This window comes from Pocillopora damicornis, chromosome 10 (genome assembly GCF_964200805.1).
Source record: "Pocillopora damicornis chromosome 10, jaPocDami1.2, whole genome shotgun sequence".
NCBI lineage: Eukaryota > Metazoa > Cnidaria > Anthozoa > Scleractinia > Pocilloporidae > Pocillopora > Pocillopora damicornis.
In genome coordinates, this window is record NC_142679.1 from 12,897,635 (window position 1) to 12,918,411 (window position 20,777).

Genomic DNA, 20,777 nt, shown 5'->3' on the forward strand with positions numbered 1-20,777 from the left:
CTTTTAGTTAGGCAGTTGGAGTAACTCAGCCGTTAGAAGCCTCGCACACTGAACAGGTAAGTTAGTTTAATTTAGTTCAAAGTAAATATCGGTCTGAAGAACGATTCCGCCACAGTTCTAATTTGTAGCATCCCTCTCAAGCGAGCAAAATAACAAGTAGTTTCTTTGCTCACTTCCACACATTGTTGCACCTGAACAAACACTTCCTGTGTAATACAACATGAGGCGTTAGTTTGTCATGTTTATCCGTAGTTCCTTACATTGCGCCCACTCGTTTGCGTGTTTTGAACTTTGCGTGGGTGACACGGATCTACGGGACGTGATATAAATTTGGCTTATGATCAGGCACCATAGCAACCAGATTGTAAACAAAGGGAAGAAGGGAAAGTTTACCACAAAAAGGGAAGTTTACCACTTAGTGGTAAACTTTATTTTTCTGCTTGCTGCCTGTAGGAATTTTTCTTATGACTAATCATTTCTGCTATATAATGAAACGGGAAATGAAAAAAGCATAACCCGAAATTGTGGTTATACGGCTTCAGTGTGACGTTGTGAAAACCTTACTACATAAAGCTACGTTTGGAATTGTCCTGAAGTGACCTTCAATATTTTTGCTTCAGTATGTCAAAGATGATCGATGTTTTCTTTACAGTAAGACCATAAAGACTACTCAATCAATTTGGAGGCCGTCCAAGTTGACAACATTCGAGGAAAACTGTTCGCAGGCCATACATCCTTCTCAGAGATTCGTAATCAAGCCTATATGCACAGCAGTAGGCAAGGAACATGTTTACACTTTTGCCGACAATTGCCCTAACAAGATAAAAAGTAGTTCACACAATTGGACATGAAAGACATCAGCCAAAAACCTGAGTGGAACTGTTGCATAATAGGAGCAAATATAAATCTGTTCATGCCAGTGTCACAATGTTGCTTCACAAGTTGAAATCGAGAGGTTGCATTCAAGTTTCTATAACTTTTGCGAGGATACTACCGATTCAGTAAAAATGATCACACGACAAAACATTGTACCGTAAAAGATTAATGTTGGGATATTTCTAAGCAGACGAAACATATTTCATCTTGGGTTACAATTTGAATTTTAAACCTAGAATTAAAACACCACGTAAATGGAATTGCCAGATTACATGCATATTTTGGCTAACTTAAAAATGGTTTTAATTTCAACGTGTGATTTTATTGTCAGTTTCGGGCCCTTTCCAATCTATTGGAATAGTGCAGTTTATCATGAATTGATAACTAGAAAATGCTTGAAGTATTTAGAATTGTATAATCAACTAATGAGAACACAAGGACAGCATTGAATTGTTGCCTGATAGGAACAGTTTTTATAAAAACGCAATTGCTTTTGAGTTTTGCTTGGGATTTACCCTGATAAGTTTGGGTTCTCAAGCTCCCATTCAGTACAATGTAGATGCGAATACAAAAGTGCATTTCTTGCTCAGAGAAATCTATTCCAGAATTTTTCAATATTATGATGAGGACATCAAGATTAAGTTATCAAATTAATGATTTATTATGAGCTTCTTCTACAGGATATGAAAGCATAATTTCGAGTAAAGCCGGTGAAATCGGGTGCTAGTTCCATTATCAATAAAGACTTTTGTAGAAACCTCACAACTAGACTGACTGAACACAAACGAGCGACGAGGAAGGGCGATGTCAACAATCACATCGCTGAACATCACCGACTTACGAACCACACTATTGACTGGGACTCTGCGCAATGCCTAACCTTGCACCAACTACTTTCAACGAATGACCCTAGAAAGCTGGTTTACTAACTTGGAACAGACTCCCCTCAACAGGCGTCAACCACTACCGGCACCATACAAACGACTCATTCACGACATTAACATCACAAAGCTAAAAGTTTTCCTTGTCGTTTCAAGGAAGTTCGAGGTGCTAAATTAACTTGTGAGGACAGATGGTCGAGGGTGACATACTCGATTCTATTGGTAAATATGACAATAACTTAACTACATCAGTAGTAAGAATTTGGCTTGTAAATTCTAGTAATTTTGTGTTTCGCTGAAACATTCTCTCGATTCAAATTAATCGTTACTTCCTTTTCAAGTCAGTCGATTTGCATTTTTTCTGTTTCTAAACTTAGTGGAAGCCATGATGCATTAGTTCCCGCATTTGTGGGTAATTTGCACGTTTAAACGATCCTATTTAAAATGTCATGAAAGATGGTAAGTCTCGTTTTCTGGAAGCAATTGTTTTCAATGAGGTAAAAAGTGCTAGTCTCTTGCCTTGCACATCCAAGAGGTTTCCATATTTATTCTAAATGTAAGTTTGGCAGTTTCTGTGTGTGTAACTCATATTTAATCTAAACAGTGTAGGTGGAAAGTTTTTAGCGCTGTTGTAATTTGCATTCGTGTCACATGAAATCAGCCAATCAGACGCGCGTAATTTTATCAAGTATATTATTAAGGGTTTTAATAAAAAATGAAGACAACGAAAACAGGAAGAAATTTAGATCTAGTTTTATTTGAGTGAAATTTTTTCATTAACAAACGTCCATGACTACTAGCGAAAAAAACTGACTTTTACATTTTAGCTAGACATTCGGCGAACAGTGGTAACAAGTAACAGCGCCTGTCGACTCTAAGAACAACCCCCTAATAACTTAAAAGTTATTCTTCAGGTAAGGAAGTTGAGGTACGTTGAGGTAAGGTAAAATTATTCTTTTCATTTTGAAGATCGTCTGAAAAGTTCCCTGTTTTATTTCTTTAAGTAAGCTTTTCCATGACAGCCGATAAAGCTACATACTTCATTCTCTGATGATTCAAGATGCCGTAAGAAATTTTCAAAATAATCATAGAAGTGGATTTGAGCAAGCTAAAAGTCCCCTGTCTCTGAACGCGATTTTCATTACAGAAAGCTTTTAATGAGGTGATGACTCTTACTGCTAATGGTTAAATTTCTGGCTTATTTACGGTAACGTTTCATTTTTCTCCGTTGCGATTGAATGAAAAAATCTTACAGTTACCTTTTTCGCGACCAACGGTTTTAATTTGTCAGTTTTACGTCTAAAGACCAAATTTTCGGTCTCTCCCACTGAGACTCTCTTGCAGGATTCTAAAAATTGATATTCCGGTTTAGTCCATGCAGTTCGTATGTAAGAATTGTTGGAGAAAATAAGTACTGGCCGTTGAAAAAAGGGAAACCATCATTGGACCTAACGGAAAGAAGATAAATTAGCCATATAAAGTTTGTCCATGACTAGGTGTCTCAAAATTACGAGCCAGGATAGTTTTATAAGTTATACATTTAAAAGACTCTTCTCATCTCTCCGACCGAGCTAAACGAGCCCCAAGGCAGTTAATGTTTTCTTGTGGTGAACAGGAGAAGCAGGTGATGGTATCATAATAGTGGGATGATCTTCACTCAGAAGCTTAAGGGCGAAGATAGTCTCTTCGCTGTTCGATCTGCGAGAACTGAGGCAAATATTTTGCAAAAAAAGATGGGTACAAAAATATTTGTCGCTTTTAAGATGAAAAGAAAAAAACTGTTTTTGGATGCCATTAAATGTTCGCTGCGTTTTGACAAGTTCCTGTCCCCATTCACGTTAATTGAAATTCGCTGTCAGCTATCACATTCGAAATATGTGCATTGTAATGTAGTATTTCATTAGAATGACGGAAACTAACTTCTCTAGAACTTTCCTATCAGGAATTAGCTTTCGTTCTCAGCTATATGTCAAATTAAATAATTTTAAACCAAAAAGAATGCTTATAGGGAATCAATTAAAGGCAGCCTTAAACGGAAAAAATTGAAAAAGGGAGGGGGATTCTAAAACCTAACCACTAAAAGAAAATCTTTTCGTCTCTTTCTCCTTAAGAAAATAAATTTCATGAAAGGGTGACCTACTTAACGTAACTTCGCTGGAATTGGCTGGAAAGCGGCCGATACCTGCGAAAACATATTTTAAGCCCCTGTTTCATTTTGCTTTGGTTGTAAAGTTAAGGCCTCTTTTGTAGAAGGAAATATTACAACTAAAATACCAAACCTTACGAAGATGTAGGAAAAAAGAAATAAAAAGGTACGCCCTCTCCAGAAAATCAGCGACACCTTTCTGAGGGTTATTGTCGGAAAACATCTCCAAAATTAATTTCATCAGTATTTGAAATGCGCAAGCAAACCAGTTTTAAGCGAACAAATGATTCTGGCTTTTTCTTAACATATCACCTTATAAGCTGTTTAGGAAATTGCAAAGGTAATGTCTATGACTATAAAGCTTTAACAAATACGATGTGTCAGGCGCGCACATGTGAGTGCGTTTTCTAAACGGCTATTGCTCCATCTAACCACCCCTTTACCTTGTGTGTTCAAGAAGTTTTCAATTTAAGAAAAGATTCTCTCCTCGTAACCGGTCGTAATCTCGAACAAAGTGATAGCTTGGCTTTGTCATTTTAAGGGCAGCGAGTGGAACCTCACAATGACTCCAAAGTTGTCGCTGATAATCATGTTTCTGATGTCCCGGATTGGTATCCTCAACGCCAGTAGCCAATGTCATACAGGGGAACACTCTATTGGTGGGATGTATCTCAGAGGTCATACATTTAAGACGTATCGGGTTGGTTTGCGTGAAATGTGTTATTTCCGGTGTGAGGAAGAAGTCACGTGTCAGAGCTACAATTTCGTGATTGCTCAAAAGATTTGTGAACTGAACAATCGTACAAAGGAAGCAACACCGGAAGATTTTATGCCAGATCAGAGGAGATTTTATATAAAACTCTCCCAAAATAGAGGTACCCCCTTTACTGTTCTGCAGTGGTTTTAGCCTACCCTTTTCTCAGTATGGAAGGATTTTAATCCGTCATATTTCAATCACAATTGCAGAAAACTCAGATTTCAGGCATATACAGAAATTAAGATACATATTTCTATGGCTGACCTTTGGAAGGTGTTAATTTAATGATTGCTTCATCGTTAGAAAAGGTTTTTGAATAACTGACTCTGCGCCATTGTCAAGTTAAGTTGTAAGAAGTATTTAAACTCAGGAACGAAGTCAAAAAAACTTTTCCCTTAGTAACCTTGACAATGGTGTCGTAATGAAACTAAGAAGGTGGTTAGTTTCTCTCTTTCGTTGTTGGTGTCTTTCATCTTATTTCTACTTCACAATCAAATATAATTACTGTAGCACAGTTTTCATTTCTTCCTGCTTTTACATGGTCAGGAAAGGGGGGAAGCTTTCTTCTTTACCTTGCTATTTCCATGCCTAAAAAAATCGGATGTTCAAGTCATATCAGGAGGTATCGAATTGCATGATGGTGTAAACTACCTATTTGTAATTCGTTTTTACTGACGCAGTTCCCCTCGGATCCATCAAAGAACTTCCAGCGGATACCTGCGGTGAGATCAAAGCGAGCGAAGGCGAAGAGATGATTGACGGGATGTACTGGATTTACTCTGAAGAGAATGGCGAGGTCATCAAGGCTTATTGTAAAGGTAAATTGTTTACTACATTGGTGGTCTCAATCATCCCTCCACTGCCTTCTTAAATTAATGCGTAGTTGCATTCCGACAGATGTTTTTTTTTTAAATATTAATCTCGCCGCAGTGTTCTGCAAAAAGAGTGAGTAACAGTGAAAATAGCTTTGTTTTCAGTGATAACGCCAAAAGATAAAACCGGAGAAGGGATCAATCATAAAGACATGAATTATTCTCTCCCTTACACGAAATTGTTTTGATCGGTAAATGAGTTGGACAACCACTGAATCAATTATCCACTTACCCCTTTTATCACTGGAACATATCTTGCAAATGACTTTTAGTTACCATTAACAACATAAAATATATCTATCAAGAATCACTACCTAAATCATTAGTGTATTACATTATTTCAGAGGGCTGGCAAAAAATAAATGTTAAGGGGCCTGTCTGCTTTGGAGCCAAAGATAACGAGTATGGTTCCTTCAACATCACAAAAAGTGGACGAGTGAAGACAATGAAGCTTATTCACAGGTCAGGATCGGTGCACTGCAACCCTACGACTGGTGCATCCTACTGGGGTTGCACTAATCCAAGATACGGAGAAGGAGACTTGATGACAATCATCACGGATGCCGATAAGAAACCTGTCTTGCCGCCTGCTTACGACCTGAAGGATTTCGGAGGACCAGAAGAAAAAGCCCACTTTTATAGTCTTCCTGGATATCACCATAATTCAAGTGAGCTCGTTTTTCGTACTCTCGTCAATCCACTGTTTGTTTTTAACAACCAAGAGATGCAGATTTGGTACGGACACGATTGGATGGATGGTCGAGAGAACAACAACGGTGGAAAAACTTGTGTTGATGTATATGCATTGTATGCGTGAGTTTGCCCATTGAAGACCTTGCTTTGTTGAGTTTAAATGACGTAAAAGGAGAAATTAGATTATGAACCAACGCTTGTCATAAACACGAACACAGTAAACAGTAACATTTTAAGAAAGGAAAACTTAAGATTAAACAAGAGAGAAAATTGAGAGAAAATCAAGATATTAGTTTTAAAACTTTTTCATCTTTTGTTTCAATATTTGAGGACTGCTATGTCTTTGTTCTATGCCTGATAAATTAATTCAAATAAGTGCTTATTTATAGTGAGTTTCGAACTGAAGCTCAATTAAAAAATAAAAGGAAAAGAAGAAGAAAGCGAAACAAAACAAAAAAGTCATAAACAGTTGAGAGAAAGTAAAGAACAAGACAAATATCCTCCCAAAAACATTCTTCTCACTCCATGAATCAATAAAACCCAAAACCCATTGATCAACAACTTCCTAAAAACTGTCATAACAGTGCTCGAGTCGGGCTGTTGAGGAATTCCTCAAATTTGTTATAGTTTTGATTACAGACAGAACGGGACGACGCAGAACGGGACAATTCCGTAACCTGTTCCGGCCAAGTCGACCAAATATGAATCAAAGAATCAACATCATGAAAAAATCAACGGATACTAAACTTATCTGCATGGCTCTGGTTGTTGGAAGGTTGAATAAAGCTATCCACTTGAAAAATATCTATCCGGCGCTTCTGTTACCCTCACAAATCTCGCTTTTCAAAGAACCAATAAGGTTGCAAGATCAATTACCTCGCCCTGCTGGAAAAAAATTGGCAATTTATTTAGACTCTCTGTATGAATTTTTACGTTCTTCTTTGGTAGCAAAGCAAAATGTGATGAAAATTGATCATCTCGTTGTCTCAATGCTCTGTGAACAAGAAATAGAATCCTAAAAATGCTCGAGAAACTATCGTAACAATCAAAGGAAAGAAAATCCTTAAAAAGCACGAGATGTTCACGTAAAATCCAATGAAAGAGAATTAATTCTGAGAGTGCGCGATATTCTAACTTTACAATCCATTTTTGGAATATTTACCATCCACATATCCTCAATTTTTTTAATTAACTCCAAATATTTTGTTTTGTTGTTGATAGGATGTTCTGGATGTGGCTTTTCTGAGCTCAAATTTTTGAGTGTTAATCGTGATTCACTAGCCAGTGAAAATTAAGTAATTTAATTTTTTTTTAATGATTTAATAATTGAACTTTCTATTAACAATAGATTTTTATTGCTTTCTGTAATTTGTAATTCCTTTAGACAGATATCAGTCCCACCGACAGGATTTCCGTTGGTTTCCTTTAGGATTTCCTTTATTACTAAACAAACTTCATTATAGCACATGTCGTCATTCCCGAGTCAAAAGTCTGATAAAAGGAGAGCAGATCTTGCATACTGATATTATCAGGCATTATTGACAAAATACCACGTGACAAAGCCTGATGACGTTTTACTATGAAAAGGAACTTGTCCACAACTTATGGTATTTACCATTGGCTCGAACCCTGAGAATCTAAACCTTTTTTGGACAAGCATCACTTTATGTAGATGACACGGTGATCTACTGCTATGGGTCTTCCTCTCAGGAGCTGACTGAAAAGCTCAACCAAGACCTCCTGGCTGTGGCGAAATGGCTGAATGAACATAAGTTAACACTGAATCTGGACAAAACCAAATGCATGCTTATAGGCAGTAACAAGAAGTTACAGAGGAAAATAGCTCTAACTGTTTCAATCTTTAATTATTGTATAAACAATGTTACTTGTTTTAAATATCTTGGAATCTTAATATCGTCTGATTTTTCGTGGACAAATCATGTCGAATACATGGCAGGGAAAGTTAATCAAAGGCTTGGCCTACTTAGACGCATTAAGCATTTGTTACCGTTTAAGGCGCGCATCCTTTTTTATAAAAGCCTTGTTATGCCCTTATTCGAGTATGCTGATTTAGTTTGGGGAGACAAACATAATGTAACTTTAATGTCTAGTTTGCAAGTGCTTCAAAATAAGGCGGCTAAAATAATATTAGATCGACCACTGTATTCCTCTGCGTCTGATGCGTTAACTACACTGAAGTGGTTAACACTAGAAAAAAGGCGCTTCCAGCGCCGATGCGCACATGTATATAAATGTCTTAATGGTCTCACGCATCACGAATTAACATTAGTCACTCAGCAAGAACAGCATAGTTACAACACAAGAAATAAAGCAAACCTCAAAATTCCATCCGTTAAAAGAAACTGGGGCAAACAAAGAACTGGCTATCATGCTGTAAGTGATTTTAACTCGCTGGACAAAACTATACGAGCCTCTGATAATGTAAATATTTTGAAGCGTCAGATTTTTAATTCATTGATTTAAGTTTTGTATTACACATAAGATACATTAGTTTTTAGTAGCATCTTTTAGCATTTTTATTCATTGTAAATTTTTAGTTTTTAATTTTCGAGGTCCTTTTTGTAAACCACTTTTTAGTGAAAAAGTTTCCTCATTAAAGATTGTCATTATTATTATTTTATTACCAAATTGTAGCTGCTTGAAGTGTAACGACCATAGCTAAATAATTTTATAATAAAAAAATAAAATACATTGGTTGAAAGAGCGTGCTCTATGAGATTATAGAGCATATAGAGCTGAGCTAAAGCTGTTACGCCATCTGCCAAATTGTACGATGTCCGACCTTTTCCGAGACTTCTCTCCAGCCTTTCTTCGATAATTGGAAGTGAAATTTCAGAACAAGCTAGCTGGCAAGTAGCAACAGAAGAACCAAACCAATGTTTTTAAACATGTCGGGCGCCTTGATTTACGTTATTAAAACGTTAGCAGAGACGAAAATCCTCAAAGAATAAACAAAATGGACAGTCCGAGTCTTAAAGGTTTTCACGCTCAGTTAGTTTGCCAGCTTACATACGGTAACAAAAATCAAACACATGCAGCTAACACTCGTATAGTATATAAAGTTTTGTGTTCAAAAACAAAGCAGAACAAAACAGGAACGATGAGAAATGTAACCAGACTGGCCTAACTGTTAAAATTCATACTAATCATGACAGTGTCAGAGCGACTGCGATCATGGTGCATGGGGTCCATCGCAGCTAGCTCATCATGACGATCTCCAGTCATCACAGTAAAGCAAGCCTCAGATACATAAATCGGCCGCCCTTCGAGTGAAAAAATAAGAGCTTGCTCTGATATCCTTTCCGATGCGTTGAGTGGAAGGCCACATCAGTCACTGCAGCCGAGTTCTATGGCGCTGTCATCCAAAGTGATCGTCATGTTCCGGTGAATTCGGTTGTTGTTCATTCATAAAACACTCGCCTTGAACAGTTTGTTTTGTACTTGTCATGTGGAAAAACTTGCGTGTTTTTATGAGTCACAAGTCGGCTGAAGTTCACTGAACATTTCACTTTCAGGTTTAACAAATAGAGAAGCCTTGACTGTGCTCTGTTCTGTTATAAAGCACGCAGGAAGCGGCTAGAGCACGAAAGAGGTGTAGGGAGAAACACGAGACGTAGTCGAGTGTTTCTTCCCACTTCTTGAGTGCTCTAGCCGCTTCCTAAGTGCTTTATAACAGAACAGAGCACAGTCAAGGCTTCTCTATTTGTTTTATAATAAAGAATCCATTAAATTACCCAAGCATTGCTTTCAATTTTCAAATCAAACTTTATTTCCAAAGCGAACAACAGTGTCATCAGCATGCTCTATACTCTCATAAAGCACGCTACAATAAGCCAATCAGAATCCCTGTTAGAATCGTTCAAATAATCTAATTGGCTGTACGAGACTAAAGCTGTCAAAAGTGTCAAAACATCAAAGTTCAAAAAGCATCAAAATTCATGATGACATTCTACGATAGTTTACAAACTAAAATAGTTCAAGAAGTGAGAAGAAACACTCGACTACGTCTCGTGTTTCTCCCTACACTTCTTTCGTGCTCTAGCCGCTTCCTGCGTGCTTTATAACAGAACAGAGCACAGTCAAGGCTTCTCTATTTGCTAAATCTTGAAGTGAAATGTTCAATGAACTTCAGCCGAATTATGGCTCATAAAAACACGCGAGTTTGTTCACATGACAAGGTGGAAAACAAACTGTTCAAGGCGAGTGTTTTTTGAATGAACGACAGCCGAATTCTCCGGAACATGAAGATCGCTCGTAATGACAGCGCCGCAAAACTCGGCTGCAGTGACTGATGTGATTTTCCACTCAACATATCGAAAAGGATATCAGAGCAAGCTCTTATTTTTTCACTCGAAGGGTGGCCGATTTAGTTTCTGAGGCTTGCTTTACTGTGATGACCGGAGATCGCCATGATGAGCGAGCCGCGATGAACTTCAGCATGATCATATTCGCTCAGACACCGTCGTGATTAGTATGAATTTTAACAATTATGTCAGTTTGGTTAAATTTTTCATCATTTCTGTTTTATTCTGTTTTGTTTTTGAACACTGAACTTTATATACTATACGAGTTTTAGCTGTGTTTGATTTTTATTACCGTGCGTAAGCTTGCAATCTAACTGAGCGTGAAAATCTTTAAAACTCGGAATGTTTATTTTGTTTTTCCCTTGAGGATTTTCGTATCTGCTCACGTTTAAATAACGTAAATTACGGCGCCAGGTATGTTTGCAAATCTTTGTTTGATTCTTCTGTTGCTACTTGCCGGCTCGCTTCAGTTCTGAAATTTCACTTTCAATTATCGGAAAAAAGCTAAAAAGAAGTCCCGGAAAAGCTCGAACATAGTACAATTGGCAGATGGCGTGACAGCTTTAGCTCAGCTCTATGCTCTATACTCTCATAGAGCACGCTCTTTCAACCAATGACAGCGCGCGTTATATCCGAACTTTATTATAATCTGTATTAGAGACTAAAACCCTTCAAGCAAAAGTGTTAAATTCGACCTGCCGAACTATTTAAGTTTGTCTATCGCAGAATGTGAACTTTGATGGTTTTTAAACTTTGATGATTTGAAATTTTTGACAGCTTTAGTCTTGTATAGCCAATCAAATTATTTGAACTATTCCTACAGGGATTATAATTGGCTTATTGTAGCGTGCTTTATGAGAGTATAGAGCATGCTGACGACACTGTTGTTCGCTTTGGAAAGAAAGTTTGTTTTGAAAATTGAAAGTAATGCTTAGGGAATTTAACGGATGCTTTATCATTAAAACAAATAGAGAAGCCTTGACTGTGCTCTGTTCTGTTATAAAGCACTCAGGAAGCGGCTAGAGTACTCAAGAAATGGGGAGAAACACTTGACTACGTCTCGTGTTTCTCCCTACACTTCTTTCGTGCTCTAGCCGCTTCCTGCGTGCTTTACAACAAAACAGAGCACAGTCAAGGCTTCTCTATTTGTTAATTATTTCAGTCTTTACAATCCGCTGATTACCACGCGCTTAATAATTGGTCTTGCTCCTGATCTATATGCAACTAAAGGTATAGAGTTAAGTAAACAAGGAATTTCACAGTGATTATTATCACTTTTTAATAGCCTTTTAAGGCCACTTAAAAGTCGTTCCGCATGGATATTCGTAACTAGGAATTCCCTTTGTTTTCTTCTAGAAAATTAAACTATACTTAGATAAATGAATAAACCATTGAGCTTAACCAATTTTCTTCCTCGCAAACATCTAATAATAAAAGAACTGAACTCACGCATTTTTGGGGGGAGTTATTAGAACGTAACATTATTTTTTGAAGCCTTTTTTTCTTCTGCTGCTCTTCACAAAACTCAAAACTCTTCCCAGTCAAGATACCACGTGACATAGCCTGATGACGTATCTCTGTAAACAGAGCTTTCAGATAAAATCTGAAGACATTTCTACAAACCAGTGGTATTTTGCGATGGATTCGCGCGCACTCTCTGACCAGTTGTTTAACCATATTTCAGTCGTCTGAAGCGTCAAAATCATATTTCTACTAGCTACCATACAATTAGCTGAATACCACGGAACTTGTGGCTGGAAATTGTACAGTTAAATGTTGGAAACTACAGATAATTTTTCTCGTATTGTCTCCATGTAAATATTTAGAGTTTTAGTCAGTATCGCTGCTTTTTAACGTTAATTTTTTTGGCAAAATTTGTTTCTAAAAATTTGTTGGTATTTGAAAACTACAGAGGTTTTAGTAACCTAGCCCGATGGGATTAAGTAAATAAGGAATTTCACAACCCGTGAACCCATTTCCGCGTGTTCTTTTAACAGATGTAGTCATAACAAATCCTTGAAACACAAACTTTTTCCTTGTAGAAATCTGGAAAAAGAACTTCCTTTGTTTCCTATAGAATCAAGTTCCCTTCTAACCTATCTTTGAAGAATTGAATAAGACCCTCTCATATATATCATATATATATATTTTTCGGGAAACTCTAACGGTCTTTGGTGAAACGATTCAACAGGAAGTCTACCTGCCTATAAAGCCGGATGTTAATCTCAACGAGGGCAGATATGCTTAAAATTAGGCAACAATAAAGAATTTGCTCTTTTGTTGGCGTTACGGTTCTGATGACTAAAATAAGCTGACTTATCAACAACGCCTGGGATGGCGATTTGTTTTCTAAATTCAGCACATTCATCGATCTCTATTTAATTCGTGGAGGAATTTTTTTTTCGAGTTTACATGGTCTCATATGAACACTTGAGGAGTTTTGAGACACCGTCGAAAATCTGTGTACCTTTCAAGTTGTGATATGGAGAACATGACCAGTTGGTCTTCGCTATTTCTGACTTTGGCTTAAATTTTGGTCTTTACGCCTCCCTTAATACACTGGAGAGACCAAAGCCGTTGAAAACCGGTTAATACAAAAATATGATGCACCAGTGCCAGAGGGAACCCAGAGGATAAAAAAGAGGGGTAAACAGAAAGTAAATTGCGAAATTAAAAATGAATCAATCATTGCTCCGATCATATTGAAATATTTAAGGCCATCAACATTAACGTTCAGAGGATCATCTTTAAGTTTATGAAAACTTAAAATGAATCGTAGTATTTATTTGGAGTGACGTACATCTAACAACTCTAAATGAACTAGAGAGAAACAAAGATGATTAATTATGGCGAGGATCAGTATAGAATAAAAAAAAAGTCGGTCAATTGTTTTTCCAAGATGGAAAACCCGTAGCCGGTAGACCGGAAATTTCTGGCGGTCATCCTGTAAACAAACAACTGTAACTTAAACCATTGAAAGATAAACAATGGGTGACGTGACTATTCACGCCCATTACTATAACTAATGTATTTAAGGTGCTAACCCTCTACGAAAGCTGCACTTCGAAATAAACTGGCTATCGTTAATTCGGAATCTCGAAAAATTTGATAGTACATCTAAAGAGTTCACGTTTATCGCGTAGTCTCATCTTCAGGGGGAGGGTTGTCCTAGTAGATGGACCGCTGTCGGTGACAAAGTTAGACATTTTTAACTTCCTTAGGGACCGGTCATTATTTATCGCCTGGGGGGGGTCGGAGTATTTAGGGGGGTATCACATGGCTTTTTGAAGACCTTTAGGGGGGATCAGCCGTAATTGACAAGCATAATGGGGGGGGGATCAGACCAAAAAAAAAGGAATTTTAGGTCGCGCCGGGACCCCGGGTGATTGCATTTGTAAATACTTTGGTAGGATTTGCCGCTGGGACTCTAAACCCCCAACCATATATTCAAGACCACGTTCAGTTGTATTTTGTATTATATAAACTCTATTCTAGCCCAGACACAAAACCCAAACCCTTTTACAGACCCTCCATTTTGTAAAAAAGAATCACTATCGTAGTCTAAGATACACGTTTTTATTCAGGCACGATCTAAATTAGAAAGGTAATCAAGATTTTGAGAATGGAATACTTACAATTGCTCAAAATTGTTGCATAACGTTTCAGTTTGTTTTATAGAGAATCGTAATCTAAAATCATTAACTTTCATTATTTTAATACGCGGCCGAATGAAAACAACAAATAAAAAAGTGTTTATTTTGGTGAGGCTGTATCTTGTTCCGCTTCCGTGTCAGAATCTTCGGCAGCCCTCTCCACTGGCTCTTGCACAGTCTCCTCGTCAGATTCATCTGAATCCTCGCCCGAACTTGACCCTTTTTCAGCACCATTACTGCTATTCTCTTCGTTCATTCTGGCCACTACCACTTTCAAATTTCGTGCCAGCTCTGTTTCAAACACGCCTCTTTCCAAAAGCCATAGCAGAGGATCCAGGTGGAGACGCTTGACAAATCTCGCAGTGAATCCTGCATTAATACTTGAGACACATTTGTAAGTATTCTTTTCGAGTGAATCGAAAACCTCTTTAGCTACCTCTTTTGAGGTAAGTTTTTCTAGGAGAATTGCTGCTCGCTGATGCAACCTTTTCTCCTTGATTTTTTTCACTTTTCTCTTGTTTTCTTTTTTTCTTCGGGATTGGCCGTTGTTCCCCATGGGAGATGGGAACTTTCTCTTCAAGCTCATGAGGGTGGTCGTGAGCGCAATGGAGGCTTTCTGCAGCTTTTGGTGTATGGCCTTCACTCGCTCTTGAGCTTCCTGGAAATATTTGAGCTCATCACTTGCAAACGACCTTAAGGTATGCTCTTCTGTATAAAGGTTCTTTCGTCTGTTGTCGATAAATGAGAGCAAATCGGATGCTGAATTAAAGGCCTCATTGACAGTGGTCAAGGAGGACTCACACTTCGCGACATCACCACTGCCCTTAAGTAAGCGAGTCCCCTGATGAATTATTCTTTTTCAATTCTGTTTACCTCGACAACTATCGGGGTGCATCAGAACGAAACAAAGAGCAAGCGCCCGGTGCAGCATACTTCCGAAAGATCGAATCGTTTATGGAAGACCACTATATTCGTGGAGAACTTTTTATGGAATTCTGTCGTGATGCCTGTAAAGAGTCAAGAGAAGAAAGTTCCAATCTCTGTTCCTGGTGTTCTAACAATAGATGGGTCGGTCCAGAAACGGAAAGAATTCCGCAACCTGTACCAGATTCAAACAATCCTGGACATTTCATGGATATCTATCAGACGGAATCGACGGGCAGGACACCAGATGATTACCTTCCAAGAAAATGTATTAAAGATCTGTACGAGGAACATTCTGACAGTATCAGAAACGATCAGGATACCATGAAGAGCTTCTGCTCAAAATATAATGTGGAAGAGAAGCACGTCATTGCATATGTTAATCATTTGAAGGATATTGAGATCCGAAAGGACATCAGAACAAGAGCAGCTCAGGAGCGAAGAAGGCAAGAGGCCGAACGAACGTACAAGGACTTTCAATGGGATAACCTCATCGAGGGTGGCAAAGTTGAAAAGTTGCGGGTAAGAGAACTAGACCTGTATCTCAACAAGCATGGTTTGACGACTGTGGGTCGGAAACTTGACAAAGTGAAGGCCATTCGATGTCACTATTACCGACAGAATAAAGAGACTGTGATAACAGAAGAACTGTCGAGTGATGAAGATGACGTGGAATCCGAGGATGAAGAATCCGAAAGCGGAGAGGCAGAGAGCGACGATGACTATGTTTTCGTGGATTTGGATGAACAGCCTGAGATTGGCACTTCCTCGACAATTCAGTTCGTATCTGACGAGCAAATATTTACCGTTGTGGTTCAAGGTCCATGAGACGTAAGTACCACTATTAAAATATCACTTGCATATTCAAAAAGTTATTTGGCGGTGGCTGGGAGAAAAGGGGGGGGATCATGAAACTTTCCACTACCGATAAGGGGGGATCTCTAAAAAACTAGATACTCTACGGGGGGATCAGGTAAATGCTCCGATGTGGCAACAAAAATACTCCGACCCCCCCCAGGCGATAAATAATGACCGGTCCCTTAGCGGAAGTAAGAAGTCATGACTCTGTTTATCACTTCCTCCCAAGTTTTCGAAACAGTCAGCATCACCATTCCTTTTCAGGAGCACACTATGCCGGTCGAGGCGATCACGATCTACAATGGCTGTTATTTACGATTAAGATATAATTTATTTGAATCGTTCAAAAGGTAAATCGGCAAAACTTATGTCCATGACGACTACATATATCACATAATCAATAGTTACGATGGGCGAGCTCAGAAACGGCCCTGTGTAAGGGCCTATTTACACGGTACGACTTTGTCGCATGCGACAAGCTTACGACAGGCTTACGACACGAATTGTTTCGTGTAAATCAAACCTACAACTCGCTTACGACTCTTAAGTCATGTCGTAGGCCTGTCGTAAGCTTGTCGCATGCGACAAAGTCGTGCCGTGTAAATAGGCCTTAATGGTTTCAAAAATTGCGTCACGCCGCACACGCGCAATTCGAAGTCATTGTACAAGAACCACTTGAACCAAAAACGATTTTGAAATTTTTCTTGCATTTCGGTGGAATATTGCCTGGTGAGTAAGAACCAACACTATGCTTCTTGCAATGAACCTCAGCGATATATCTTTCAAGACAATGATTCCACTTTCGGACTCTCTTTTCCTCGCAGGGGCTCAGTGAGCGAGAAACTCGTGAGAGGAGAGGATGGTTTTCTGTACTGCTCCTTTGCCTATCTTCTTCGTGCAGTTCAAGTAAAGAAGACAGTTTATCGGACAGCGCACCTGTAGATTCATTGCCATTCTTTAGATCTGCTAAAGCCTGGTTTTCTGGAAACTGAGAGACTCTAACAGGACTTGAACATACTTTGTAGAGAAGGAAACTTTGTACCAATTGATAGGCTGCGATGGACTGAGGTAAAGAAGGAAAATTTTGATCTACAAGTATGAAAGCAATTTTATCAACATTCCTTTTCTGCAAAATTGTACCGAAAATGACAAGCTTCATTTAAGTACTAACTTCAGTGCGTTCAGAAAATGTAGGACTCATTCCACAATTTATTCAGTGATTCAACGAAAATGGTCAGAACATACCTGGTTGGATCCACCGTTCAATTCTTAGTAGGACTTTTTTCGTTTGTCTATTTTCAAATTGCAAGAGATAAAGGAGTGGTACTACTTATAAGAAAAAAACACTTGCTTGTATATGATGTTCAACATATGAATACCTGGAAAGGAAATATTTCAAGCCGAGAGCTTATCTCTTGTTCAAGCACACCGGCCAAAATCACTCGACCACGTTCCCTAAACAAAATTGTCTAGCTTCAAATGAGCCATAAACCGACATTTTCTTGTCACTAAAATGAATTTAGCTATGAGTATAGTTTGAACAATTGGAAAACCCACCATAAAGATAGTTTTAAAACCCATTCTTCTCTCCTCTTCGTCGACGTGAAGGTGTTCTGTTCTTGTAATGGTAATGGTAATCTCTGAGGTGGGAACTTGAAACTGGACCGTCAGCTTTTTTACCCTTTACGGTGGCTAATTTACGTTTTCAACCCAGTTGTTAACACTAAATAACCTTCAGGTTGGTCTAGGTAATTACTAAATTGATACATAATACTTGGACTTCTCCTGCAAAGTTCGGAAGACAACTCGTTGCCTTCAGCCTTCTAGCCAATGATTATTGACCCAAGGAATGCAGCCATATCGAAACTTTATCCTCCATTGACAAAACGACCCCCAAAGCGTGTTCTGATCTATTTAAACATACGACTTTGCGACAATGCTGATCCTAGCGGTATGCAGGAAGTTTGTTACTAAAGAACCCTTAGGGTTGAAATCTTCGAGGGAGACTATATTTTTATCTCAGTCTCGTATTAGTGTCAAATGAAAAGCATTTGTTATTCAGAACTACTTTGTTTATTTGTTTCTCTGGTTCTGTTACTGCTGAACAGTTGCACTTACGGCACAGTTGTTGGTCCCTGTAGGTTACATGACGTTTATTTCACTGCCTCGGTTCCCAAAAATCGACCACAAAATACTCTCGGCACAATCAAAAACGTGTTAATTTTCCTAGGTATGTCGTGATTCAAGTTGCTTCTGCTTTTAGTTAGGCAGTTGGAGTAACCCAGCCGTTAGAAGCCTCGCACATTGACTAGGTAAGTTCGTTTAATTTAGTTCAAAGTAAATATCGGTCTAAGCAAGGTTCCACCACAGTTCTAATCTGTAGCATCCCTCTCAAGCGAGCAAAATAACGAGTAGTTTCTTTGCTCACTTCCACACATTGTTGCACCTGAACAAACACTGCTGTGTGATACAACATAAGGCGTTAGTTTGTCATGTTTATCCGTAGTTCCTTACATTGCGCCCACTCGACGTTTGCGTCTTTTGAACTTTGCGTGGGTGACACGGATCTACGGGACGTGATATAAATTTGGCTTATGACCAGGTACCATAGCAACCAGATTGTAAACAAAGGGAAGAAGGGAAAGTTTACCACAAAAAGGGCAGTTTACCACGTAGTGGTAAACTTTTTTTTTCTGCCTGCTGCTTGTAGGAATTTTTCTTATGACTAATCATTTCTGCCATATAATGAAACGGGAAATGAAAAAGGAAGAACCCGAAATTGATGTTATACGGCTTCAATGTGACGTTGTCAAAACCTTACTGCATAAAGCTACGTTTAGAATTTTCCTCAAGTGACCTTCAATATTTTTGCTTCAGTATGTCAAAGATGATCGATTTTTTCTTTACAGGAAGACCATAAAGACTACTCAGTCAATTTGGAGGCCGTACAAGTTGACAACATTCGAGGAAAACTGTACGCAGGCCATACATCCTTCTCAGAGGTGCGTAATCAAACCTATATGCACAGCAGTAGGCAAGGAAAATGTTCACACTTTTGCCGACAATTGCCTCAATAAGATAAAACATAGATCACACAGTTGGACATGAAAGACATCAGCCAAAAACCTGAGTGGAACTGTTACATAATAGGAGCAAATATAAATCTGTTCATGCCAGTGTCACAATGTTGCTTCACAAGCTGAAATCGAGAGCTTGCATTCAAGTTTCTAAAAATATTGCAAAGATACTACCGATTCAGTAATAATGATCACACAGCAAACATTGTACCGTGAAACATTATTGTCGGGATATTTCTAAGCAGACGAAACATATTTCATCTTGGGTTACAATTTGAATTTTAAACCTAGAATTAAAACATCACGTAAATGGAATTGCCAGATTGGTTTTAATTTTAACGTGTGATTTTATTGTCAGTTTCGGACCCTTTCCAATCTATTGGAATAATGCAGTTTATTTTGAATTGATAACTAGAAAATGCTTGAAATATTTAGAATTGTAGAATCAACTAATGAGAACACAAGGACAGCATTGAATTGTTGCCTGATAGGAACAGTTTTTATAAAAACGCAATTGCTTTTGAGTTTTGCTTGGGATTTACCCTGATATGGTTGGGTTCTCAAGCTCCCAATCAGTAAAATGTAGATGCGAATACAGAAGTGCAGTTCTTTCTCAGAGAAATCTATTCCAGAATTTTTCAATATCATGATGAGGACATCAAGATTAAGTTATCAAATTATTGATTTATTATGAGCCTCTTCTACACGATATAAAAGCATAATTTCGAGTAGAGCCGGTGAAATCGGGTGCTAGTTCCATTATTAATAAAGACTTTAGAACAGAGACACCACTTTAGAACAGAGACACCACTTTAGAACAGAGACACTACTTAAGAACAGAGACACCACTTTAGAACAGAGCTGCTGATCTATAAGAAAGTTTTCGTTTTATCATTGCAAAGGATCATGCATGATTTCAAACATTAGCACATGTGTATTTTTAGCTCTCTCCAATCGTTGCAGATATAATTAAGATTTCATCTCTTAAGTTAAATACACATTTCGAGTGGTTGAGCACAAAATGAGAACATTAGAATAAAATGCAAATTTAATATCATGAGAAACATTGTCCATCCTTAGGAACAGAGCAAAGAATTGTCCACTTGTAGATTGGATAATTAATTTGTGGTGGTCTTCATCCAATCCATATGAAAGAAAGATTTTTATCGCGAGATAGTGAAATTCAGTGCTAGTGAAGAATGGTTAAGTCGTTAAACAATGTAAGTCCACCCTACATCATCCAATCCATAATAAAGAAAGATTTTTGACGTGAGACAGTGAAATTTAGTCCTAACAAAAATGTCAATAATATTTTGAATAAAAATTAGACGCCGTGAATAATGAGATCGTAGAGATGATCCCAGTTAAAGATTTTGATTGTAAACCATTCGGTATATTTCTTTGATAAGCGCAACGTTATTACCTCGTTCAAGAGTGAAATTCAAACAAATTTTCTTTTTTGTAACATTATAATCCGTTGCCTTCCTAATGAGTGAAGAATGGTTAAGTCGTCAAACAATGTAAGTCCACCCTACATTTAGGATCTTTCGTGTCTTAAACAAGCCTCTAATTTTTCTCTTCGCTTTTCAACACAATCTCTTCTGGTCGCTCTAACACTCAACTGCTATACGCTTGGAGATCGCATCTTCGCACATGTTGCTCGTATCCTAGAGAACCCGTCGCAATTATCGATTAGACAACTTAAAACGTTTCTT

General features: G+C 38.1%; 1 protein-coding gene across 1 annotated transcript; it reads left to right on the forward strand.

Moving 5' to 3' along the window:
• The first annotated feature begins 2,501 nt into the window (after positions 1-2,501).
• On the forward strand, positions 2,502-6,676 carry LOC149038991 (uncharacterized). Its single transcript, XM_089183604.1, has 4 exons — positions 2,502-2,685; positions 4,445-4,778; positions 5,341-5,478; positions 5,877-6,676. The coding sequence occupies exons 2-4, from the start codon at positions 4,466-4,468 to the stop codon at positions 6,347-6,349; spliced, it is 924 nt and encodes a 307-aa protein (XP_089039730.1). The 5' UTR covers positions 2,502-2,685; positions 4,445-4,465; the 3' UTR covers positions 6,350-6,676.
• The last annotated feature ends 14,101 nt before the right edge of the window (positions 6,677-20,777 follow it).

What these genes read in the sequence shown, in the direction of transcription:
- LOC149038991 (XM_089183604.1), top strand. Translation starts at nt 4,466, where the DNA reads ATGACTCCAAAGTTGTCGCTGATAATCATGTTTCTGATGTCCCGGATT. An exon ending in AAAACTCTCCCAAAATAGAG is followed by an intron (nt 4,779 to 5,340) that starts GTACCCCCTTTA and finishes TTACTGACGCAG; the next exon opens with TTCCCCTCGGATCCATCAAA. An exon ending in CATCAAGGCTTATTGTAAAG is followed by an intron (nt 5,479 to 5,876) that starts GTAAATTGTTTA and finishes ACATTATTTCAG; the next exon opens with AGGGCTGGCAAAAAATAAAT.